Genomic DNA, 26,832 nt, shown 5'->3' with positions numbered 1-26,832 from the left:
CACTCAATCTCCTCTGCTCCAGGGAAAATAACCCCAGTCTATCCAATCTCTTCTCATAACTAAAACTCTCCAGCCCAGGCAGCATTCTGGTAAATCTCCTCTGCACTCTCTCTAGTGCAATCACATCCTTCCTGTAATGTGGATCCCAGAACTGCACGCAATACTCAAGGTGTGGCCTGACCAGCGTTTTATACAGTTCCAGCATAACCTCCCTGCTCTTATACTCTATGCCTCACCTAATAAAGGCAAGTATCCAATATGCTTTCTTAACCACCTTACCTACCTGCCCTGCTACCTTAAGGGACCGGTGGACATGCACACCAAGGTCCCTCTGGTCCTCGGTACTTCCCAGGGTCCTACCATTCATTGTGTATTTCCGTGCCTTGTTTGTCCTGCCCAAGTGCATCACCTCACGCTTATCTGGGTTAAATTCCATTTGCTACTGATCAGCTCATCTGACCAGCCCGTCTATGTCCTCCTGTAATCTAAGGCTACCTTCCTCACTATTTACCACCCCACCAATTTTCGTGTCATCAGCGAACTTACTGATCAAGCCCCCTACATTCAAGTCTAAATCGTTTATATATACCACAAACAACAAGGGACCCAACATCGATCCCTGTGGAATCCCACTGGGCACAGGCATCCAGTCACAAAAACACCCCTCAACCATCACCCTCTGCTTCCTGCCACTCAGCCAATCCTAGATGCAATTTGCCAAATTGCCTTGGACCCCACGGGTCTTACCTTCATTATCAGTCTCCCATGTGGGACCTTATCAAAAGCCTTGCTGAAGTCCAAGTAGACTACATCAAATGCATTGCCCTCATCTACACACCTGGTCACCTCTTTGAAAAATTCAATCAAATTGGTCAGATATGACTTCCCCTTAATACAACCATGCTGACTGTCCTTGATTAATCCCTGCCTTTCCAAGTGTAGATTCATTCAGAATTGCTTCCAATAGTTTCCCCACCACTGAAGTTAGGCTGACTAGCCTGTAGTTCCCTGGTTTATCCCTTCCTCCCTTCTTGAATAATGGTACCACATTGGCTGTACTCCAGGCCTCTGGCACCTCTCCTGTGGCCAGAGAGGTATTGAAAATTATTGCCAGCACCCTTGCTATCTCCTCCCTTGCCTTAGTCAACAGCCTGGGATACATTTGATCCAGGCCTGGAGATTTATCCACTTTTAAGCCTGCCAGAGCCAGACCACTTAGAACCTCCTCCCTTTCTATGCTAATTTCTTTCATTATATCACAGTCCTTCTGCCTGATTTCCATACCCACATCGTCCCTCTCACTTGTGAACACCGACACAAAGTATTCATTTAGAACCCTACCTACATCTTCCGGCTCCACACACAAATTACCACTATGGTCCTTAATGGACCCTACTCTTTCCCTAGTTATCCTCTTACTCTTAGTGTACTCGTAAAATTACTTTGGATTTTCCTTTATTTTACCTACCAATGTTTTTTCATGCCCCCTTTTTGCTCTCCTAACTCCCTTTTTAAGTTCCCCCTACACATTCTATACTCTTCTAGGGCTTCCGCTGTTTTGAGCCCTCAGTTTCTGTCATAAGCCTCCCTTTTTCTCTTTATCCAATCCTGTATAGCCCTCGACATCCAGGGTTCCCTGGATTTGTTGGTCCCACCCTTTGTCTTTACTGGGATACATTGGCTCTGTATTCTCCTATTTTCTTCTTGAATGAGTCCCATTGCTCTGATACAGATTTACCTAAAAGTAGCTGCTCCCAGTCCACTCTTGTCAAATCATATCTGATCTTATTCAAATCGGCCTTCCCCCAATTTAGAACTCTGATTCCTGGTGCAAGTGATGGGAAGGTGAGATTAACAATTATGTACCATGCGATTATAAAAAAAGTTTACCAAACATTTAAAATTATATTGCCCATTTACCACACAGATTGATTACAATTGCAGTTTTGAAAAACAGATTTGCTTTCTCCCTCCCTTTCTCTGTGACTATCTTCTTCTTTGTATACGCAATTCAAAGGTTTTTGGATAAAGAATTGTGGTAAATGAACCTCTTGCCATGCTCTATGCAAGACCACTTGTTAATACAGGCAGTCTGTCACTCTTTGGATTCTTCCAGCAATTTAAATTAAACATCTGATAGATTTAACAAAACCATATTATTAACAGATGACACTTTCTAAATAGAACTGGCAGTCTCAGCCAAACCACAGTAAAGGATCAACTTTAAAGGACTAAAAACTGCAAAGATTCAAAAGCTGAATTAATACCAGATAGTGTTGGAAGTGCACAGCTGTGGTTACTATTTGAAAGAGAAAATTAGACAACGCAATAGGTGAAACATTAAACAGATGATGACAAATCTGCTGTGCATTGCCAGCACACATTTTTTTCCATTGATGGGCGAGCAACATCTAGCACACTTAGATTCAAACAGACACACAATTCAGGGATTTGTATTTAAAGACACTTTAGCTTCAGCAGGTTTTGCAATTCCTGTTTGAGGACAGCAACATCAGTGCATTGGTTTCCCCTTTATTTATTCAGCATTGAGAGCCAGTGTTGTCTGTACCTGTGTGAGGTTCTGCTATGCAATGAAAGGATTGACATTTTTCAATTAGTCAGAAGAGGGGCCTCAATTCAGTGGCAGATATGTAGATCCATTTTTCTGTGTGGCTTCAAGGTTGCTGAATCTCTATATTTTCATTTATACTTAAGATTGCAGTTGACAGTTGAGTACTCATGTCTACCATTGATTTCAGTCCTCTATTGCACAGGTCTAATTGTGCTCTTTATCATAAGCCAAACCACCTTGTCCTTTAGAAAATCTCCTCCAGCTTACCTGCTTTCAAGTTGTTATTTTTCAAGAAGAATGGCCACCAGCCGCACGTCTCCAAGTCAATCAAAGAGCCTTCAACTTTGCTCCAACGTTCTAATGGTGTGTTCGGTGCTTTTCATGGTGGTTCCCATAGCCCTTATGCTAGCTGAGCTGCTCAGTCATGGTGGAATTGCCGAGAGGTGCTACTATTTACATGTGCAGTGGCTAGCCTTATCCCTAGGCAGTCATTCTCTGACATTCCGGAAAGGTTGAAAGAGTCTGTGTGGGGTGAGGGGAATTGATGTGTGTTGCAGGATGAAGTCATTGTGGTAACCATCTCCAAATCTCACAACAATCAAAGACCAGCTGGACATTCCTGAAGTGATATTTCCTGTTTTCTTGCGCCTCAGTGGCTACATGAGTGGGGTCTATTATTCCTTGGTTATGGTACTGGATAAGTAATTCAAAGACCTAGGCCAATAATCCATAAAGTGAGAGCTCAAATTTCAATTTTGCTCTTTAAAGAATTTAAAATTTTTAAAGCCGTATCTACAAGAACCACGTTTTCTTTTAAAATTTGGAAGGACATTGCATTATTTGGACACTTGCGAGCTGACCTGGATGTGTTTTTAAAAAAATCACAAGTTCATTTTGGACTGGAGCAAGCTTGCCTTTTTCAAGATATCACATGATATCTGCTGAATGACCAGCATGGTAATTGCAAAGGAGAGCTATTTGTCTATTTGAACTGCAATTACTTTAATTAATGGGGGGAAAAAAACAACTGTTTTAGAGGCAAAGGCCTGGCGATTTAATGGAAATCACTTGACTCAGGAGCTTTATGTTTTTAACTGGTTGTTTTGAACTCAGTTGGGAATGAACTGAGAAGTGGAAAAGCTGTTCAGCTCGCCACTCTCCTTGTCTTGCTTGAAAGACAGTGCAGTTATCGGTATCCAGCTAGGAATCCTCATCTCAGGGGAACTTGTCTGTATTTGGAAGCCCAACAGGCTAAGACAAAAAGGACTGATCTGGCTCTATTTTCTTCCATGTGAAGCTCCATTGGCAAGAACCTCCAGACATCTACGGGGACTAGCAACTCCTCCTCGCATGAGGGATCACCAGATTGTCAGCATCAAAACCCTGCGAACTTTGTCCTTTTTATAACATTTTTTCTTCAACCTCCCATGTCAGCAGAGATCTTATTTGTTTGTCCTTCGTGTGTGTGTGCGTGCATGTGCATGTGTGTGTACCCACTCGCTCTGGGGAATTTTAAAAGGGATAGATAGTTACACTCTCAGATTACAAATTGTATATTAACCAGTTCTCGCAACCTGTTTTGAAAGTTTTGTTTTAAAACTGCAGGGCTTTTAGGCAGCTGCTGGTTCAGCTCTTCCAATTCTTTCCTATTCTCGTTAATAGTTTCCTGGAGAATCGCATATCGTCAGCTAATTCGTTCCTTAACTCGGCCAGAGACAAGCTTAACTCTTCCTTTTCTTCATGTTTATTCATGGCACAAATTGGGAGTTGATTGAATTTTGTAATGCACAAAAGTCCGTTAATAGATTTTCCATTTCCTTTCGAAGGATGCTGACTTAGCTTGAACTCTGTCCCAGTGTAACACTTTCTACGGGCTTCTCCTTTTGGGTCTTTGCGTACTCATTTTTTCTTGCAGCAATACTTCTGGTCTTGAATTGGGAACTTAGCGGGCCCTCAAGATTTATCTCTCCCAGTCAGTTCCTTCTGAGGAGGCTCAGTCCCCCGCCTGACATTACAAATTGGAGTTATTTTGCAAACTGTTCCTCATACTGCACCTTGACTTGACATACCCCCTTTCACATTTATTTCTTCACCTGTGTATTTCCTCAGCTTTGTGTACGAAACTTCTAGCTTCAAAGGATGGGTTCCTTTGCTCAGAAAACTAATTGTACACTCTCCAATGATGGCCATCGATGCTCCCATATCAACTTCGATCTTAATAGGTTGTCCGTTAACTGTAATGACTACTTAGATTAGCTCGGTTCTACCCACTTTGAGGTTATATAATAAATGAACGTCTGATTCTTTTTCTTCTGGCTCTTCCATGAGGCATATTCACGATTTTAACTTCTGCATTTATAGTGTTGTTTCAGTCTTTCTCTGCAGTGCAGCACATTATGTGGCCACAGCAGTGGCAGAAAAAGCACTCGACTTGTTTGAGTTGTCGTTCGCTCACTGGAGGCCTGGATGCATTTCTCTCATTCATTTTGTGGGTTTTCACTGCAGTACCATTGTTTTTCAATGGTCTGGAGCTAGAGAGCGTTTCCCATCTTTTCGTGGAGTCCAAAGTTTTTGCGCCTTTTGTTGCCAAATTGTTGTGCTTGACCAGATGGATGGCGCCATTTTGTGTATCTGTTATAACATCGGAATTTCTAACAGCACTCTCCATCGCGGTATCTAATTCTAATGCCTTAGTGAAGTCTAGACTAGGTTCAGCTATCAAACGCCTTTGGATAGTATCATCTGCAATCCTGCATATCAATCAACATATCACTAATGGATGTTCCAAATTCGCAATGCTCAGTTAATGCCTTTAAAATGGTCACATAGTCAGCTATTGTCTCCTCTGGAAGCCTGTTCCTTGGATTGAACCTGAAGCACTGCATAGTAACTGAGGGCTTTAGTCTCAGGTGGCTCTGTACAATTTTTATTAACTCATCTAAAGTCTTTGAGTTTGGGGCTCTAGGTGACGTGAGGCTGCGGATCAGCCCGTACGTTTTGCTCCCATATGAGGACAGAAGAATCACCCTTTTCTTCTCCTCCCCCACGATGTCATTAGCGGTAAAAAAAGAACGCTAGGCGTTTGACATATTGAGACCAGTCATCAGAAATTGGGTCGAATGGATCGACACGCCCGAACTGCGGCTTCATGAACGACTGCAAGGGGACTGCGCTTCCGATAGGCTTTCCAGGTAATGACAAATTTAGGTATCTGGCTTACTGTGGAGTCACCCTGTCTCTGGGGTTTCCTATAATTTTTTGTCCATAGCTATTTTTCATGTATTTACCTTTTAAATGCATTGCTGCTTTAAGAACGGTCACTTTTTTTAATATCCTTTAACCATCCTCTATCCATTCTAAAATATTACCCCCAACTCCAGGAGCCCTTATCTCATCTAAGGCATAAAAGTGGCGATGAAGATAAAGAATGAAAGAAAATAAATTTCAAGGTGGGTGAGCAAAGTCTGTCTCTACAGCTGTCGGCTTTTCTCTGCCAGGTTTCGTCCTCTTCTCAGGTTTTGACGGGATCTCCGCAATCGCGATTCTGCAGGGTTTTTTTTATTTTAAACTCAGCACTGCTTTCTGCTCCAATTGCCGGCTGTCACCCATTTGACAAGATAAGTACAGATGCTCTTTCCAATGCTTTGCTCACTCATCTTGAAATTTATTTTCTTTCATGCTTTATCCTCATCGCCACTTTTATGCCTTAGATAAGATAAGGGCTCCTGGAGTTGGGGGTAACATTTTAGAATGGATTGAGGATTGGTTAAAGGATAGAAAACAGAGAGTAGGCATAAACGGGACTTCTTCAAGTTAACAGGCAATGAATAGTGGAGTGCCGCAAGGGTCAGTGCTGGGGTGTCAGCTATTTACAACCTATATTAACGATTTAGATGAAGAGACAGAAAGTAAAGTATCTACGTTTATGATATCAAACTAGGTGGAAAGGTAAGCTGTGGGGAGGACACAGAGAGTCTGCTAGGGATATGGACAGGTTAAGTGAGTGCATAAAAAGATGGTAGATGGGCTATAATATAGGAAAATATGAAGTTATTCACTTTAGTCAGAAGAATAAAAAACAGAATATTTTTTAAAAGGTGAGAAACTTGTAAGTGTTAATGCTCAAAGAGACTTGGCTGTGCTCAAACAAGAAACGCAGAAAGTTAGCATGCAGCTGAAGCAAGCAATTAGGAAGGCTAATGGCATGTTGGCCTTTATGGCAAGGTGACTGGGACTTGAAGTCCAAGAATAAAGAAGTCTTGCTACAGTTGTATAGGGTTTTGGTGATACCGCATCTGGAGGAGTGTGCAGTTTTGGTCTCCACATTTAAGAGAGGATATTGTTGTATTGGGGGTGGTACAGTGAAGATTCACTAGATTAGTCCCTGGGATGAGGGTTTTCCTACATTGAGGGAGTAAGTAAATTGGGCTTATATTCTCTGGGTTTAGAAGAATGAGACACGATCGCATCAAAACCTACTAAATTCTGAAGGAGCTTGATAGGGTAGATGCTGAGATATTGTTTCCACTGGTTGGGGAGTCTAAAACATAAGGGCACAGTCTCAGGATAAGGGGCCGACCATTTAGGACTGAAATGAGGGGAAATTACTTCACTCTGTGTTGTGAATCTTTGGAACCCTCTACCCTAGAGGGTTGTGGATGCTCCATCATTGAATACATTTAAGGGTGGAACAAACAGATTTTTGGTCTCCAAGGGAATTAAGGAATATGGGGAGTGAGCAGGAAAATGGAGTTGAAGCCCAAGATGAGCCATGATCATATTGAATGGTGGAGCAGGCTCAATGGGTCATATGGCCTACTCCTGCTTTTATTTCTTGTGTAGATCCCTCTCAACAATACCTTGTTCCAGAGACATTTCTTTTCTCCTTTGCTTTTTGTCTCCTGTCCCTATGATTCTAATCATGATGATGTCCAATTTAATTGACTGTTTATTATGTGGTAGCCTAAAGTACAGGTGTTGGCAAGTTGTGAGGGGCCACAGAGGCAAGTTTGGTACTTTAGCGCTATTGATATGAGTGAGAAATGATGGTTAGAACATGAGGCAATTCCTTGCTCTTCAAATAGTGCCATGAGATCTTTTATGTCAGCCTGAACCAATGGGACTCAATTTAACACTTCATTCAAATAATATGACCTCCAACCACACAGCACTTTGTCAGTACTGCACTGAAGTAACAGCCTACATTAAGCACTGAAGTCTTGGTGTGAGCCTTAAACCCAAAGCCTTCTGATTCAGATGTGAGAATGTTCAGCAAAATCAAAAGTTGTCACTTGCGGAAATATGCTTTCACAGACTTAGCCAGGGTTTTGCATATATCAAATTTGCAAGGAAGAGGATTTGAATATACTCCAAAAATAAATAATTCCAAAAGACTGAGGAGCAGGCTTGTATCCTAGGGTTTGCCTGTGACAGCCATCATACTAACTCTCCTAAACCTAAACACCAAGGCTGTTCCTGAAGCCAGAAGCACTTATTCCTAGCTCATGCACAATCTTTGTATTTATAGTGAGGAGTCCAAGCAAGGAACAGGTCAAGGCCCAGCAACATAAAAAATGTGTGATGCTGTGTAAACATGTGCCAAGGTTGGACCTCTATTAATGCAGTTGTGTATAATAGACAGATGTTTAATGGAACATGATCATCTGCGCAGCAGCCCACACATTTCAGAGCACTTTAAACACTGACACGTATGCCTGGTTTAGGAGTTTCAAATACATTAGGATCCAAATGTATATCTAGCTTAAGTCAACTCTTGAATTGTTTGCAAACTGCTGGTCAGCCAGCTTAACCTCAAGATCTAGCATCAGCACAATGTACGGGCATGTCACCAAAATACATTGCACAGATTTTTCAGCATGTTAGCCTGCCTGAATGATTGTGGAGATATGTGTAAAACAACATTTTCACCTTTGTGCTAGAATCAATTTTTAAGTGATGATGGAGAAGAAAACTGAGAACATCCTGCAATAAGATGGGAACCTGTTTTATGATATTTTTTTAAAAAAGAGCTTCTTCAATAAATTGCAAGATTTAAAAAAAAATCAAGAGATTCATTATCTACATAAATTGCAAGATCGCTGATCAGGAAATTAGATGAGATATAGGTTTCACTGATTTAGGTGTGAATGACAATGCATTTTTAGGTGCGTAAAAACTAAACAAGGTACCTCTAGCTTCTCATCAGGATTCCACAGGACATTGGAACTTGAGTGAATGACAACACTGCCTTACAAGGGATTAAACTATATAAGATGTGTAGTTGTCAGCCTGGTAAAGGTGGCCAAGCTCCGAATAGAAGCGACTCATGTACAGTCCTCTATTTATTATTACATCCCTAAAAACATGGAAAAGAACCAGCAAAAAGACCTGTGTGGTATCTGAAAACATGCTGGCCATTTTTCCACTATTGTTGGCCTTGGACTGCAGCTTTCTCTGATCAGAATAACAACATGAGTTGATTGCACACACAATCCTTTATCAGCAGATTAAAAAGCATCTGAAATGATTGTTTCTTTATGTTGCGCCCTCAGATGATTTACTGCCATAAATTATCTTTACTGTCAGTAGTTGTATTTACATAAGCCAGTAGTTGTATTTACATAAAACAGAGAATAATTAATCATCCAACAATTAATTTGTTGCCAACATTGTATACAAACAATGCAGATGGAAAATAAATTGGGATTGTTGCAGACTAGGCATGTTCAGTAGACAGATATTTAACTCCAAACAATGCTTTCCCTTAAATCAGGTTCTTTGAAGCAGCCTCCCTGAGCTTGCATCCTATAGATTATTACAGATTCCCTTAAGTAACAAGAAGCCCCAAATTCAATTCAATTCAAATTTTATCTAGTTGGAAGTTCATTGTGGGCACATTGCTTGTTCATTAAAAATCATGCATAACTGAATAATTAACAACAAAAAAATTGTTGTATCAGCAATGTAAAATGTGTCACCGTGGTGCAGCTCCATCTTGCAGCCAAAGAGAGAGACAGAGACTGAAAAAGACAGATGGGCAGACAGACAGATAGGGAAAGGAGTCTCACTCTACACTCCATCCCCTGCTGATTAACAGGACCAACGCCTCTCCCTGATACAGGTACATTCAATGGGGAGATCTAGACTGGACCTAGTGATGTGGTCGTGTTCCCCAGACTGTCTCCCGGGCCACACATCGATGGTGTGTTTGAGGGGAATGGAGATGTGGCAGATGCAGAGTTTTGGGGAACCCAAAAGCAAATATAGAACATATGGGTCAACATCTGCTTAGATCATGCACATCCTCAGGGCCTGAGTGGGCAATTTCTAGGATTGAAGTATCACTAGATGCTTGAGATTGCAACATTTCAAAAGCAGGATGGACATAGCCTCCAACAGCTCAGCCCCCTCACTACTGCACTGAAATATCATTCACATGGTGTGTGCAAGCCCCAGAAATTCCACATAAGCCTGCTTACTCAGAATTCAAACTTACTCAAATCTACTTACTCAGTATTCTGTCAACTAAATCAAGCTAGCAGTTTTGAAATCCATCTAAAATGATATTGTGGCCCAACCGACAGGGTTCTCATGTCTTAGTTAGAAGGTATGGGTCCTCACCCCAGCCACAGGCTAGAACATGTAAGCTAAGCTGGCACTACAGAAGGATACTGAGGAAGTGAAAGTCTGTCAAAAATGTTCATCAATATTAATTCCAAGACCATTCAGGAGTGGGGAGGTGTGGGGTCCGATATTATTTATTACAATACAAGTGTGAGGGGCTCATGGATTTCTTTGTCACCAAGACTGACGTCATCTGATTAGCCGCCTCTGTTGCTTCCCTCCACTGGGAAACGTTTTCCATTCACAAAAGCATCCATCGACTATTATCCTTTGTTTCCTGTCACCGAGCCAATTTTGGATTTAACTCACCACATTCCCCTGTATTCCATGGGTTTTTACTTTTCTGACCAGTCTGCCATGTGGGACCTTGTCAAATTCCTTACTAAAATCCACGTAGACACCATCCACTACACTACCTTCATCAAGCCTCATTATTCGTTCCTCAAAAAATTTGATTAAATTAGTAAGACACAACCTTCCCTTAACCAAACCACGCTGACTAGGTTATTCCTTTGTCTTCTAAGTGACAGTTTATCCTGTCTCTCAGAATTGATTCTAATAATTTGTCCACCACTGAAGTCAGACTGACCAGCCTATAATTATTCAGCCTATACCTCACATCCTTTTTAAATAATGGTACAACATTCGCAAACTCCAATCCTCTGGGACCTCGCCTGCATCTATTGAGGATTGGAAATTGATCCTCAGAGCATTCTATTTCCTCCCTGGCTTCCTTTAACAACTTGGGATACAACCCATCCAGCCCTGGTGATTTATCCACCTTCAAGGATGTCTGTCCCTCCAGCACTTCCTCTCTCGTTATGCTCATTGTATCTACTATTTCACAAACCTACTCTTTAACTAGAATGTCTGCTTCATCTCTCTTCTTTGTGAAGATAGAGACAAAATACTCATTAAGAATCCTGCCCACATCTTCTGCATCCATGCATAAGTTACCTTATGCATTCCTGATAGACCCTACCCTTTCCTTAGTTATTCTCTTGCTCTTAATGTACTGATAAAACTTCTTAGGGTTTCCCTTGATTTTACCTGCCAATATTTTTTCATATCCTCTCTTTGCTTTCCTAATTTCCTTTTATACTTCATCCCTGTACTTTCTATATTCCTCTAGGTTTTCTACAGTACTAAGTATTTTGTGACTGCCTTTTTCTGCTTTATTTTACCCTTTATGCTTCTGGATAACCAGGGGGCTCTAGATTTGGCAGTACCGCCCTTTTCTTTGTGGGGACATATCTACATTGTGCCTGTAGAATCTCGCTTTTGAATGCCTCCCACTAATTGGTCACTGATTTTGCTTCAAGTAGCTGTATCCAGTCCAATTTCGCCAGATCACTTGTCAGCTTCGTAAAATTTGTCTTCCCTCAATTTAGAACTTTTATCCTTGCTCTATCTTTGTCCTTTTCCATAATGATGCTAAATCTAACTGGATTATGGTCACTATCTCCAAAATGGTCCCCCATTGCTACTTCATCCACTTGCCCAGCTTCATTTCCTAAGACTAAATCTAGAATTGTGCCCCCTCCCATTGGGCTTGTTACGTGCTGGCTAAAAAATTTCTCTTGAATGCAATTCAAGAATTTTGTGCCCTCTGTGCCCAATTGATATTAGGGTTGTTAAGTCCCTGACTCTTATTGCCCTATTCTTTTTAAACTCAGAAATTTGCCTACATATTTGCTCTTCTAACTCCTTCTCACTAGTTGGGGGTCTATAGTGCACTCCAGCAGTGTGGCTGCCCCTTTTTTTATTTCTGAGCTCAGCCCACATGGCCTCACACAGTTACCTCTGTTGTCCCCCTAGAATTTATTCTTGGGCCCCTCCTATTTCTGAAGTGGATGCTGCCCTTCAACGACATCATCTGAAAACTCAACATCTGTTGCCACATGTATACTGACAATATCCAGGTCTACCTCATCACCATCTCTCTCTACCCTTCCACTGTCTCTAAACCATCAGACTTTTTATCTGACATCCATCTCCGGTGCAGAAATGTCCTCCAATTAAATATTGGAAATAATGATGCAATTGTCTTTGGTTCCTGCTCCAAGCTCCAATCCGTTGTCACCCACACCATTCCCCCCTCTGGCAAAAACTGTTTGAGGCTGAACGAGACTGTTCACAACCTTAGCATCATATCTGACCCCAAGGTGAGCTTTCAAACGTATATCTGTGCCATCATTAAGACTGCCTATTTCCATCTGTGTAACATCGCCCATCTTCGCCCCTCCCTCAGCTCTTATGCTGAAACCCTTATCCATGCCTTTGTTATCACCAGACTTGACTGCACTCTTGCTCAGCCTCAGACATTCTACCCTCTGTAAATCTGAGGTCACCCAAAACTCTGCTGCCCGTGTCCTAACCCGTACCAAATTCCGTTCACCATTATCCCAGTACTTGCTGACCTACATGGGTTCCTAGTAAAACAACCCCTCAATTTTAAAATTCTCATCCCTACCTTCAAATCCCTCCATGGTCTTGACCCTCCCTATCTCTGTAATATCCTCCAGCCCTCCGAGATAGCTGCACTCCTTTCATCCTTTGAGCATCCCCTGATTTTATTCACTCTACCACTGTTGACCTTGCTTTCAGCTGCTAGGCCCTAAGCTCTGGAATTCCTTCCAAGCCTCTCCACTTCACCTTCCTCCTTTAAGGTTGATTGCTGGACTGGAGGAAGGTGTACACTGGGTTTCCCCAATGGTTCGTTCCATGACTGTTGCTTTTCTTAACCCACATTAATGACCTAGATTTGAGTGTGCAGGGCACAATTTCAAAATTTGCAGACGACACAAAACATGGAAGTACAGTGAACTGTAAGGAGGATAGTGATAGTGATAGCTTCAAAAGGACAGAGGTGCAGTATAAGGGTGTTCAGGTTAATAAGGGTGTTCAGGTTAATAAGGGTTAATGTGTGATGGGGAAGCAGTACTGCCCACATGATAATGCAGAGAGTCTCATGATGGTAGACTTGTGTAGAGAGAGCCTGAGAGGGTCGGCATGAAGATAGCACCTAGATAGGGCTATACCTTGGAGATGTGTGCACAGTTGTGTGTTAACAATGAACGGTTTATGTTCAACCACACAAGCCTCCAAATCTCTTAGTGAGACACCAAACAACCTAACAACAATAGGCTGGTGCAATGGGTGGGCATATGGCAAATGAAATTTAAAGCAGAAGAGTGTCAAATGGATCATATTGGTAGGAAAAATGAGGAGAAGCAATAAAAAACAAAAGATAAAATTGTAAAGGGGTGCAGGAGCAGAGGGATCTCGAGGTATATGTGCAAAAATCATTGAAGTAACAGAGCCTCAACTGGAGTGTTGCATCCAACTGTGGGAACCACACTTTTGGAAGAAAATTAAGGCTTTACAGAAGGTTAGAAAAGATTTCAGAGAATGGTTCCAGGGATGAGGAGTTTCAGTTGCGTGGTTAGATTGGAGAAGTTGGGCGATTCTTACAGAAAAAGAGGTTATTTGATAGAGGTGTTCAAAATCATTAGGAGTCTAGACAGAATAGATGGAGAGAAACTGTTCCAATTGACAGAAGAATCCAGAACCAGAGGACATAATTTATATAAGTACAACTTGGTGTATGTTATTTGTTCATAAAATATGAGCACCACGGCCAAAGTCGGCATTCATTACCCATCCCTAATTCTCCTCAGTGGAGAGCTGCTGGGGTTACAAGAGCAGAGTTCATCATGGTCAAGCTGAAACAATTTTGTATTGCACCACTGGCAGAATTTTAAGGTTTTTTTAGGGAAGAATTTTCCTGTCGGCGAGTGGGGGCGGGGCCTACAGGCCGATGCGTAAAATGACGTGCGGTGACGTCGGGCGGGTGTCCTGACGTCACCACGCGTCATTTAGATTGTCAGTTCGGCGGGCGCACAGCCACGTCAGCTGCACACCCGCCAAACTGTCAAAGGCCTATTAAGGCCATTAACAAAGTAATTGAAGCTGTTAAGAATGCTGCCCGTCCAACCTTAAGGTTGGCAGGCAGGCACAGAGCCCAGGCGGCCTTCGCATTTTTCATGAAACTTCATTCATGGGCAGGATAAGGTTTAATGAAGGGTTCATTAATTAAATAAAACTTTTTGAAAAAATTAATGGATATGTCCCAGCTCATGTGACAGTTTCACATGAGGGGACATGTCCTTAAAATTTTTTTTGACCTTTATTACATTTTTCAAGACTTAAACTAATCTCCCTGAGGCACCTCTGTGCCTCAGGGAGATTTTGGTGCTCTTTCGTGCGCAGGCCTCGACTCAGGGAATACCCCCCCGCTCGCACAAGGAGCTCTCAGAGCATCACGCTGGGCGGGCCAATTAAGGCCCGCCCACATAAAATAGCGGCGCACATCTGATCGGGGGCGCTGATTAGGTTCACGCTCGCTCCTGCCCGCCCCACACAACTTCCTCAACGGGGGGAAAATTCAGCCCTTAGATATAGAGAAAACTAAATTACTGTTGGGTTTCAAACATACCAACCAAATCAACACTTCCTCAAAAACTGCCTCGAATATTGGCCTACTATGTTTAATTTGAAGGACAACAAAGAGGAACTACAGAGTGTATGGGTTTAGATTTGGGAGAGTGTGTGTGTGTGTCTGTGTGTGCGTGTGCATATGTGCGTGTACGTGTGTGCGTGTGCCTGTGTGCCCGTGTGCGTGTGTACGTGTGCGTGTGTGCGTGTGCCTGTGCATGCGTTTCGCCGTCACTTCTGTTTTTTCATCTTCCTTTTAAAATGCTGTTCATCTGCAATTTCTTCCACTTCAGATGAAAGGCCTACACCTAAATTGCTAACTTACCTGGTTGCAACCCAAAACCAAAGAGGCAATGTGCAAATCCTGTGTTCACAGATCAAACTCTTAGTAGATTATAGCTTCTTCAGTTTGGCTTTGTTACAAACTGGCATTCCCTCCCTCCACAACCCCTCAGATCCTGGCTATTTAGCAACTACTGCTGAATTTTGATGAATATAATTTGAAGGGGGTGGAGCTACGTATTATAAAGAATTACAACTACTTGAAACACACACAGAAACACAACTGGCAGGGCCTTCTGCCCTCACGCAACCCCAATTTTAATTTGTACTTACCTCTATGAGAGCACCTCCATCTTGAGATGCCCTCAAGGTCACCTACCCACCTCAGCAGCACCCAACTCTCCTCTGATTGGACAGGCAGCATCAGAGCCTGCCCATAATCCTTAATTAACAAAAATAAAAATACCTGGAAAAACTCAGCAGGTCTGACAGCATCTGCAGAGAGGAATACAGTTAACGTTTCGAGTCCATATGACTCCTCAACAGAATTAATCCTTAATTGAATGGCAAATACGCAGACAACCAATTAGGTGGCCAATTGCGGTAAAATCACCGGGCAGCCACACTGCCAGCAAGTGCAGGCTCAGGACCCCATTTCATCCAATATTGGAGTCTAGAGGTTCATGGTAAAATTTAGCTCAGTGGGCCTATTGTGCCATAGATTTCCTATGTACCCAAACACTCCACCTAATCTTTGGCCTCTGACAATGTTTCTGTACTGCAGCAGCTTTGATAGCACGAAGAGCTTGCTCTCCCACAACAGAACCTGGTAAGAGCGCAAGTTTGAATTTGAATGTCAGAAACCCTATTTTGCCATGTGCATCATTTGTTGACAGACCAATATGAAATAGGGAATAGGGATCTGTTGCCAGAGAGCTCGCTGCTGAACTATGCACATGCCAATTTAAAACTTGAATAGATTTGGGATAAAGATATTTTGGAAATAAATGAATATTTTCAGGCATCAGTCCTCGGTACTGATCTCATGTGTTGGAAATTTCGGCTGATTCTATGCACATCCTGTTTTCTTTTAGAACCTCGCAAAATTTTCGCTCCAAGTCTACAAATTGCACATCTGTTCTCTGCACAGTCAAGGTAATCTTATATTTGTTCAGGTCTTTCCAATTCTTGACTCCCCCTCACCCTGCATTATCATGATCCAAATCTGTTGGCTGAGACAGCAAAAGACACCCCACTAGAGATCAATGACAAACATGGATCATTCACACCATCATACAATAAAGGCTGCCTTTTGCAGGCATCTAGTGCAAGGTCAGGTCCTGAACACACATGACCGTCTAAATTGATCCAGGTTACTCCACATCCAGATTCAATGTTAATACACAATTCAAACTGCTTCACATCAATGTACACCAGCCTATAAGATTTCCCCTGCCAGGGTTAAAACTATCAAAGTCACAGAATTTTCTAGTAATTGGTTTTTCAAGATAATGCTGGAGTGTGCCTGATCAAAGCAATCAAATTTGCCTAATTTAACTAGAAAAGCTATCATGAACAGAGTATTTTGCATAGAAGTAAAAAAGTATAGCATATATAAAGAACCATAGAAAAGTTACAGTACAAAAGAGGCCATTCAGCCCATCATGTCTGCGCCAGCCATAAAAGAAAAAAGAAAAAAACTAGCTGCCCATTCTAATCCCACTTTCCAGCACCCAGTCCATAGCCTTGCAGGTTACAGCACTTTAGGTGCAGATCCAGGTGCCTTTTTAAATGAGTTGAGCCTCCACCAACAAGCCAGGCAATGAATTCCAAACACCCACCAGCCTCTGGGTGAAAAGTTTATCTTCATGTCCCCTCTAATCCTTCTACCAATCACCTTAAATCTGTGCCCCCTGGTAATTGACCCCTCAGCTAAGGGAAATAGGTCTTTCTTGCCTACTCTGTCTAGGCCCCTCATAATTTAGTACACTTCAATCAGATCACTCCTCAGTTCCAAGGAAAACAACCGCAGCCTATCCAAGCTTTCCTCATAGCTGCAATTTTTAAGCCCTGGCAACATTTTTGTAAATCTCCTCTGTATTCCCTACTGAGCTATTATGTCCTTCCTGTAATGTAGCAACCAGAAGTGTGTACACAAAATTCCAGCTGTGGCCTAACCAGCATTTTCCATCATTACATCCCAGCTTTTATGTTCAATACCTCATCCAATAAAGGAAAGCATTCCATATGCTTTCTTTAACACCTTATCCACCTGTCCTGCCACCTTCAGGGACCTGTGGACATGCACTTCAATGTCTCTCACTTCCTCTACATCTCCCAATATCCTCCCATTTATTGTGTATTCCCTAGCTTTGTTTGCCTTCCCCAAATACATTACCTCACACTTCTCTGGATTGAATTCTGTCATTTTTCCGCCCACTAACCAAACCACTGATAGAATTCTGGAGACAACAGCTATCCTCTACACGGCCAACTTTTCTGTCATCTGCAAATTTTCCAATCATGCCTCCCACAATTAAGTCCAAATCATTAATATATACAACAAACAGCAAGGGATCCAACACTAAGCCCTGTGGAACGCCACTGGAAACCATTTTCCATTCACAAAAACATCTATCAACCAGTACCCTTTGTTTCCTGTCACTGAGTCAATTTTGGATCCAGCACATTCCCCTGTATCCCATGGGCTTTTACTTCTCAGACCAGTCTGTCACGTGGGATCTTGTCAAATGCCTTGCTAAAATCCATGTAGACACCATCGGCTGATCATACAAAGAGGAACAGAGTGGGTACACTTTTATTCTTGGTATTTATCAATGACTTGCAATTAGGCATCAGAACATAATCTGGTGATGTCAGCAATTGGGGTGATATCGGCGATTGGGCTGATGTCAAAGACTAGGGTGATGTCAGCAGTCGCCAAATAGGCATAGTGGAGAGGCGTGTACATTCTGACAATCCCTTGAGCAATGCCATCAGTGGCCCCTTGCTCCCAGTAGGGCCACCCATGATGTTAAGATTGGGAGGAGTGGAGGGGTGGGGGGGGCAGGTGCTAGACAAAGTGCAGTCCAAAAAGTCCTCAACGGCAGATTAGGCGAAGGGAGAGTATGTGTCTCACTGGCTGCGAAGACGGAAGCCTGCATCAGCAAGGTGGTCCCTGTCACTGTAGTTGGACATGGCACCGAAATCGGATCGTCATGTGGATGATGACGACGCCTCTAAGGTCCCCATGTTAAACAAAGTTACACATGGGCTTCTGCCAGGTCCATTTGCCAAGTCTGTTGGTGAATAAGGATGCACAAATGTCATTGGGCAACAGTGGTGGGATAGAGGTGTCTTTGGGTTGCAGTATCTGTGACTGAGCAGTCCTCTTCAGGATACCCCCTGCTCACCCCAAATGGGGATGGGGCTGGAAAAGGTGTTGGAAAAATAGTCTGTCCCACTTTCTCCTGGCTGGGAAACCACAACCTGCAGGATCACCATCTTTGTGGCCAAAAAAATAAAACTACCATCCCACACTTCATCCAAATATTTCACCTCCTATATATGTTGAAGGAAGACCCTAGAATATGTTGAGCACTTCCTATACCTCGGCAGCTACCTCTCTATGAGGTGGAATGGTGGAAGAGAAGGAAAGAAAAGGAAGCAAATCCTGCACTCCGGATCCCACTATCTCATGGGATATCCTGCCCCATGAGCCTAAAGATTTGTGGGTCGAGAATCGGCCTGTTCAGTCACATGGCAGACACCTGCGACCCCGAGCAGTCATCACCTCGAATCGAGGGACAGCCAATATTGATGATGTCACTGACTGGGGCAACATCAAAGATTGGTGGATGTGATACCCAGATTCCTAAACTCCAACATGTGCTGATTAGGTTAAGAATGGAATTTATAGATACAGGGAAAAGAATTGATAAGGCCTGAGGAAACACTAACTGGGTGATTCTGCTATGTGGTGACCAGCTGCACTGTTGGTGAAACTAAGTGCAGGAGAGTTTTGCACTTTATTGTTCACTCTCTCTCAGGACCCATCTGCAGTATAATCAACAACAACTGTATTTATATAGATCCTTTACCATAATGAAATGTTCCAAGATGCTTCACATAAAACAAAATATGACACCAAGCCACATCAGGAGATCTATGGGCAGATTACCAAAAACATGGTCGAAGATGTAGATTCTAAAATTAGCATAGAACAGTCTCCAAGTGGAACTGCTTACTCAGACCAGCTTTTTACATAATGGTTGTTTCTAAACGAAGCATCCATTTGGCAAAAGATTGCGAACCACCCAGAATTGTTCTGGAGTCTCCAGGAATTCAAGATTAAACTTTTCGACTCTGCTAGGAGCAAGCAAAGAGACAAATCATCCGGGTAATACGAAGAATCAGGTGTCCTTTCCAACTTCTTCAAGCACTTATGTTTATTAGTTGTCAAATATTGATGATAGGGAAATAGATTGTCTAACTTGACTGAACACATAGTGGTAGAAAGTCATTTGCTACAACCTCCAGCACTGCAACCAGAGTTGACAACCCCATTTTGACACAAACTGTAAAACTCACTTATTGGATAAATATTAGACAGATAATGTAAAGTCAGAAGCTAAGGCATTTCCTGCAAGGGCTGCAAGTGAAAAATACAGCTACAAACCATTAGCAAGACAACATCGCCATTATCTGATTGGTTGCCAATGGTTCCTACATAACAGAGGAGAGCACTTTTTGACATTATCTGCCTTATACTTAAGAACAGTTTAGCATTAAATGTAGTTTCTTTGTTTGAATATTAAGATGCCTTTGTTGCAAACAACCACAATGCATTTTTAAGAGGCATGTTCAAGCTGGGTGAAATTCAGACACTTGTCAACTTAATCAATAATCTGACTCCCTTCTCAATTTGAACCTTTTACTGTAAATATAACTCTATACTGAAGTAGATGATGAGACAGTGTTACATGCATCACAATCTGCAGATCAATAAACGCACCAATTTATGCCCATTATGCTACTACTCTGAGATTTATTTTGCAGTGCTGGAATTTTCAGAACGCAGATTTATTTTTAAGTATGGCCTTTAAATCCAGAGGTGGAGGACTACAATCTAATAACAACTTGCATTTTACCAATTTCACTCAACTTCAAGTTGTGAACAGGCTAAAACAGTATCAGGAACACAGAGGGCAGAATATTGGGCTCGTCGAGTGGGTGGGCGCACGCGCCCGACCTGAACAAGTATAAAATGACGCACAATGATGTCAAGCAAGTGTCTGAACATCATCAAGCATTCGCATGATATTTCGGTCGGCGGGTGAGCGCAGGAGTTGGCAGCGTGCCCGCCGACAATAAACAGGCCTACTAAGGCCATTAAAGATCTAATTAAATGAAACTTTTCACTGCCAGCTCAACCTTATGGTTAGCAGGCAAACAAAAAGGCCAAGCAGCCTTTGGATTTTCTGCAAAACCTCATCCATGGGCGGGATGAAGTTTCGATCAGTGATTTAAAAAAAAAAAATTTTCAAACTCATTTCTAACATGTCCCTGCCCATGTGACAGAGTCACATGATGGGATGTGTTATTAACATTTTTAACTTCTTTATTTTCTAATCTTCAAAATTCTTCAGCTCCCCGAGGCAGCCCTGTGCTTCAGGGAGCTTTTAATATGCGCACCCCCGCGCGCGCTCTCGCTCCTCCCGCCCCCACCCTGCTAGCGCTGAGCACTGCAGCGCACGTTTCACACTGGCTGCCCGTTAATTGGCCAGCCAGCGTGAAATCACGGTCGGCTTTCCACCCGCTCCCAGGCTTGCCCGCCAAGCCTGCCCGCCACCGGAAAATCCTGGCCACAAAAAGTCAGCAAGCGTGTACAGCAAACAATTAGGAATGCAAATGACAGGTTGGCCTTTATTGTAAGGGGATTGGGGTGCAAGAATAAAGTCTCGCTGCAACTGTATGAAGTTTTGGCGAGTCAACACCTGGGGCAGAATTTTATGGTCCGTCACTGGCAGGGCCCATAAAATTCCCTGATTTTTGGTCTGGGGGAATCAAGGGATATGAGGAGCAGGTGGGAAGTAGAGCTGAGGCAGAACATTAGCCACGACTATATTGAACAGGTTCAAGGGACTGTGTGCTATACTCCTGCTCCTATTTTTTATGCCCTTATATTCTTAACAATGTTAGCAGTGCCTTAGACGACTTCATTCATTTATCACAGGAATTGTAATTTTTGTAATTTCTTACATTTACACAGCACTTCATCATATTAAAAATCTCAAAGAACATAAAGAGTTACTTTTAACCTGCAATGGCTATTATGTCAGCAAATGCATCAGTCACTCAGCACCAACAGCATTTCAGAATAGAGATGAATGATCAGTTAGCCTGCTTTTATCTGGTGATTGAGGGAGGAATGTTGGCTGGAAAATAAAGAAAACTCCCTGATCTTTAAATAGTACCATGAAATATTTAATATCCACTTGAATCACAGGTTCAGAGCTGGACTGGGCTTCAGTTTAGTGTCTCATTTATTATACGGGTGTGCCAGTCTGGATCATATACTCACTGATGTAGGATGCAAACAAACAACTTTTCAAATTACATGTGGGAGAATAAGTTAGCCAAAGGGGACAATGAACAGGAAAAACTCCCTAAAATGTACTTACGTAGGTCTCCAAAAGTTCCCTTTGTTACCTTTTGAGCTCTTAGGATGGACACAGTTAATCTGTGGGAAACCTGATGTTCAACCTAAAAAAAGAGATTGGAAATCAGGGTTTAAAAACTGTGAAGAGCCCCTCTAATCAGGCTATGAATTTCTCAGTTTGTTTCAAAGTTAGGAAATATGCTGTATAAATTGGACCCAGATACAAGTCACAAATCAGTTTTCAGAGATATCATAGTCATGTGCAAGTCGCTCCTTTAAATCTGTGAAGGTATGACATAAACATTGCTTTATGATAGTGAAAAAAGTTTCTTATATTTAGTGCTTCTGTTGTTCAGTTCTTGAGTGAGTGAAATCTGTGCCCACCAGCCCCCAACCATGTTTCGATTGCTAAATCAGGAATGGGTCTTAGCAATACAAATGCAGCAAACAGGTATCATTCTCCACAACCCAAGAAGTCGAACTACAAACTTACAGGAGCACCAGGTTAGCAGTTAGTACTTAATTTCAATAGTACTTTGCTCCACATTTCTCTGGTGCCCACAGGACTGGAGCAGGCCCAGCTGACTGCCTTATGTTAAAGCAGTGGCAATATTTCTCTTATTAACCTATTGGTGGGGAATATATGTCCAAGTGGCAGATTTGAGAACTGGATAAGGTTTATTGCTCCAACACTGTTAGAAGAACTTTATTCTCCACTTAAAAAACACAAATAGTGAATTTTCCCAACAGCATGCCAGAATTGTTGGGAAATTTTACATCACAGATCAAAATTCACCACAGTGGAAAACAGATTTAATTCCATACAGCTTTTCTGAACAGTTCAAGGCAATTCTAAAGCCACGCCTCCTCCCTTCACAAGCAGATTGCATGCATATCTCATTACACTTGAATCACAGTTATCATGCGTTTATCATTCAGCAGTGCTTCCAGTGACAGGCTACAGCACCAAAACGCATTGAAACGGTGAGGTACACAGTTGTGAATACCTAAATTGCCTTAGATACAGTAGTTAATACGTTTGACCTAAATACAAGAATACAATAAGTGGCTTTCCGCATTCACAGCAGTAATCATTCATCTTGATGTCCTACACCGAGCTATCAAAAACTCGTTAAAACTATAGCAAGAGTATTTCTCAAACGTGTACAGGAGCACAGTTGCACCTTAAAGAACAGTGTGATCTGCTTAATATTGTAGGTCATACCTGTGGCTGCCAAAAAATTAAGATGCTCAGCCTATACTAGACGTCAAGTATGGAACAATGCAGGTTATTAAAAATTCTGGATGGACCACAGAAAAGCACATAAAATCCTTCAATGTCCTTACACAGAAAGGAAAAAACCTAATCAAATGTCCCAAGTATAAATTCAGAACATATTTACCACCTAAAGATTGATTTACCAGTAGGGCTGTCCAAGAGGCAGCAATATCAGATTAGAATAATGTAAATTCTCACCCTGCATAACGGTACTGAATGTCTTATTCTCGCAAGATCCAATGGAAAATTATTCAGCATGATGGTTTTCAAGTCACCCCTTGACAGTATTACGACACTTCCCTTCTAGCAGGCAATGCCGAGCAGTAATTTGTAGATAAACAGCACCACAGGTGTTTTGAGAGGCTTGGCTCAATCTTCTTTCGTAATTTTAATGGGATAATTGAGGAGGTGGAGTTAAACAGGGACAGCTCAACCAGATCAAGCAGACAGTGCAAAGAACTTGGCTGTGACTTAGAAGCTGTGGATCATTGGGCACAGGGCTAGCAAGAATTGATTTGTGCTGCCTAAGTCCAGCTACTAATCATCAGCTGGACACATGATAAGTGCATAAGCAATAAGAGTAGACCATTCAGTCCCTCGACCCTGCTCCACCATTCAATATGATCATGACTGATCTTCTGCCTCAACTCCACTTTCTTGCCTGCTCTCCATATCCCTTGGTTCCTTGAATGATCAAAAACCCATCTATCTTAGCCGTGAATATATTCAATGATGGACATTTCACTACCCTTTTGGGTGGAGAATTCCAAAGATGCACGACCCTCTGAATTAGGAAATTTCTCCTCAGCCCTAAATAATTGGTGCCTTAGCCTCAGAGTGTGCCCCTATGTTCTATATTCCCTAACCCGGAGAGTCAACCCCTCAGTGTGGTCCCACCACAGCCTGATATAGTTGTAACAAGATATCTTTGTCTTTGCACTCCAGTCCCCTTCCAATAAAAGCCAACATACTATAAGTCTTCCTAACTGCTTGCTGTACCTGCATGTTAACTTTCTGTTCCTTGACAAATACAAAGTTTCTCTGAACATGAACATTTACAAGTTTCATGCCTTCAAAAGAATAGTCTCCTTTCTATTCTTACTTCCAAAGTGAATACCCACACACTTGCCCACATTGTACTTCACCTGCCGCAATGTTGCCCAATCAAATAACCTGCTTATAGCTTTTTGCAGTATCTTTGTGTCCTCCTCCCAGTTTGCACACATTCTCTCCTATCTTTATATCACCAGCAAATATGGATACATTATTCTTAGTCTCCTCATCCAAGTCATTAATATAGATGGTAAACAGTTAAGGCCCCAGGATTGATCCTTGCAACACTCCACAAGTTACAGTCTGCTAACTTGAAAGTGTCCCATTTATCCCTACTCTGTGTTTCCTCATCATAATTTCTCCTGTCTGCCTTTAAGGACCCAATGTTTACTTTAGCTACTATCTTCCTTTTCATATACTTATAAAAGCTCTTACAACCCATTTTTATATTCCTCGTTAGTTTACTCATTCTATTCTTTCCCTTTTTATCAACATTTTTATCACCCCTTGCTGGTTTCCAAAGCTCTCCCAATCCTTAGGGTTACTACTATTCTTTGCAACACTATAAGCCTCTTCTTTTAATCTAATACTGTCTTTAACTTCCTTAGTAAACCACGGATGAACCTTTCTTGCTGAACTTTTGTTTTTTAAAGGACCATATTTTTGTTGATGCAATTTCTTTATGAAAAGGAGAAAAGTGAAAACAAATCACTGTTCAATCTCTCTTCTAAATATTTTAAATAAAATAAGATGCAAGTTATTAGAATTATTTGCATTTTGGAGGGTGATGCATGAGGTTGCACCATCTAACAGATGCATAGTGATGCACAGATACACCGTACTTTTGCACAAAAAGGGATTTAGTTGAAGAAGCATTCTCACCTCCTCAGAATGCAAGACTCAGTGTGCATTTACACACGATCATCACAACATACTCACTACCAACTGTCAGTAGATATTATTAAAGATATTATTATCGAAGACTCTCCACCTAAAAAAAAACAAACTTTGGGACTGAGAGGTTAAAACTGCAAGATTTTGAGAGAGGAGTTCAAATGGCGTTCAGCTCGATAGAGACTGAGAAGCTGGGAACTTGGCGAGTTGGGAAGTTCGGTGAATGGGGGAAGGAGGTGTTCTTTTCTTTTTCTACCTTTTTCAGCCTCCAGTATTTGGTTCTTACTTTGGTATAGGAGGAGAAACTGATTGGTGAGTAACTGGCAAGTTATTCTACTTATAGTAAATAGTTTGTAAAGTTAAGGTATCGCAAGGGAGCTCGGCTGAGTGGAATGTGCATCCTGGGGCATGTGAAAAGTAATGGACACACCACGTATCCTAGAAAAACACATCTGCAGGAAGTGCCACTGGCTGCAGAAGCTTGAGCTCCTGGTTTTGGAACTCAAGTGTCGGCTGGAGTCACTGTGGTGCATCTGCGAGGCAGAGAACTAGGTAGATAGCATGTTTAGGGAGGTGGTCACACCGCAGGTTAGGAGCATGCAGGCAGAGAGGGAATGGGTGACCACCAGACAGTCTAAGAGAACCAGGTAGGTAGTGCAAGATCCCCTGAGTCTATTTCGCTCACAACCAATTTTCCATTTTGGATACTGGTAAGGGTGATGGTTCCTCAGAAAACTGCAGCAAGAGCCAAATCCATGGCACCATGGGTGATGCAGCTGCACAGGAGGGGAGAAAGAAGAGTGCAAGAGCAATAATGATAGGGGATTCATTAGTTAGGGGAACATACAGGCATTTCTTTGGCTATAGATGTGACTCCAGGATGGTATTTTGCTTCCCTGGTGCCAGGCTCAAGGATGTCACAGGGCGGCTGCAGGACATTCTTCTGGGGAGGGTGAACGGCCAGAGGTCATGGTCCACATTGGTACCAATGACGTAGGTAGGAAGAGGGATGAGGTCCTGAAAGCAGATTTCAGGGAGTTGAGAAACAAATTAAAAAGCAGAACATCAAAAACATTAACCTCAGGATTACTCTCAGTGCCACAGGTTAGTGAGCATAGGAATAGGAGGATTGAGTGATTGAAGACGTGGCTGGAGAATTTGTGTAGGAGGGAGGGCATCAGATTTCTGAGGCATTGGGATCGGTTCTGGGGCAGGTGGGACTGACAAGGAGGATGAGTTACACCTTAACAGGACTGAGACAAACATCCTCGCGAGAAGATTTGCCAATGCTGTTAGGGAGGATTTAAACTAGATTGGCAAGGGGATAGGAACCTGAGAGGGAACTCAGATTGGAGGGAAGCAAAACTGGTAACAGGATGTAGAAAAGTAATATGCAAAATCAGAAGACAGACGACGTGAAGGCAAGCATCAAGTAGGGTCAGAATGCAAATAATGTTAAAAAGACAAGTTAAGTGCACTCTATCTTAATGCATACAGCATTCGCAACAAGGTGGATGATTTGAAGGCACAAATAGAGGTAAATGGGTATGATTTAATTTCCATTACAGAAGTGTGGTTACAGGGTGACCAAGACTGGGAACTGACTATTCAAGGATATTTGTCAGTAGGGAAGATAGATAAAAAGGAAAAGGAAGTGGGATAGTGTTGTTAATAAGGGACAAGATCAATACATTAGTGAGAAAGGATCTTAGATTGAAAGATCAAGATGTAGAATCAGTTTGGGTGGAGCTAAGAAACAGCAAGGGCAACAAACATTGGTGGTAGTTGTTTATAGGCCACTAAACTGTATTGATAATGTTGGGCAATGTGTAAATCAAGTAATCACAGCTACATGCAATATGGGTAATACTGTAATAATGGGCGCCTTCATTTTACATATAGATGAGGTAAACTAAATTAGCACTAATGCTGCAGAGGATGAATTGCTGGAGTGTTCTGGATTCTGCTGGA

At 42.1% G+C, this 26,832-nt stretch overlaps 1 protein-coding gene across 4 annotated transcripts in view; it reads right to left on the bottom strand.

The window, feature by feature from the left end:
- Positions 1-26,832, bottom strand: part of LOC144692469 (cytosolic phospholipase A2-like) — a 173,599-nt gene that overhangs the window by 91,578 nt on the left and 55,189 nt on the right. For all 4 annotated transcript variants that reach the window (XM_078561374.1, XM_078561373.1, XM_078561375.1 and 1 more), the window contains one exon: positions 21,658-21,739. In XM_078561374.1, coding sequence (XP_078417500.1) covers positions 21,658-21,739 — 82 coding nt within the window. The remainder of the gene's footprint in view (positions 1-21,657; positions 21,740-26,832) is intronic.

The sequence above is a fragment of the Cetorhinus maximus genome, chromosome 17, assembly GCF_964194155.1.
Source record: "Cetorhinus maximus chromosome 17, sCetMax3.hap1.1, whole genome shotgun sequence".
NCBI classification, from domain to species: domain Eukaryota; kingdom Metazoa; phylum Chordata; class Chondrichthyes; order Lamniformes; family Cetorhinidae; genus Cetorhinus; species Cetorhinus maximus.
Note: the sequence above shows the minus strand (reverse complement) of the source record. Positions and strands in the feature narration are given on the sequence as shown.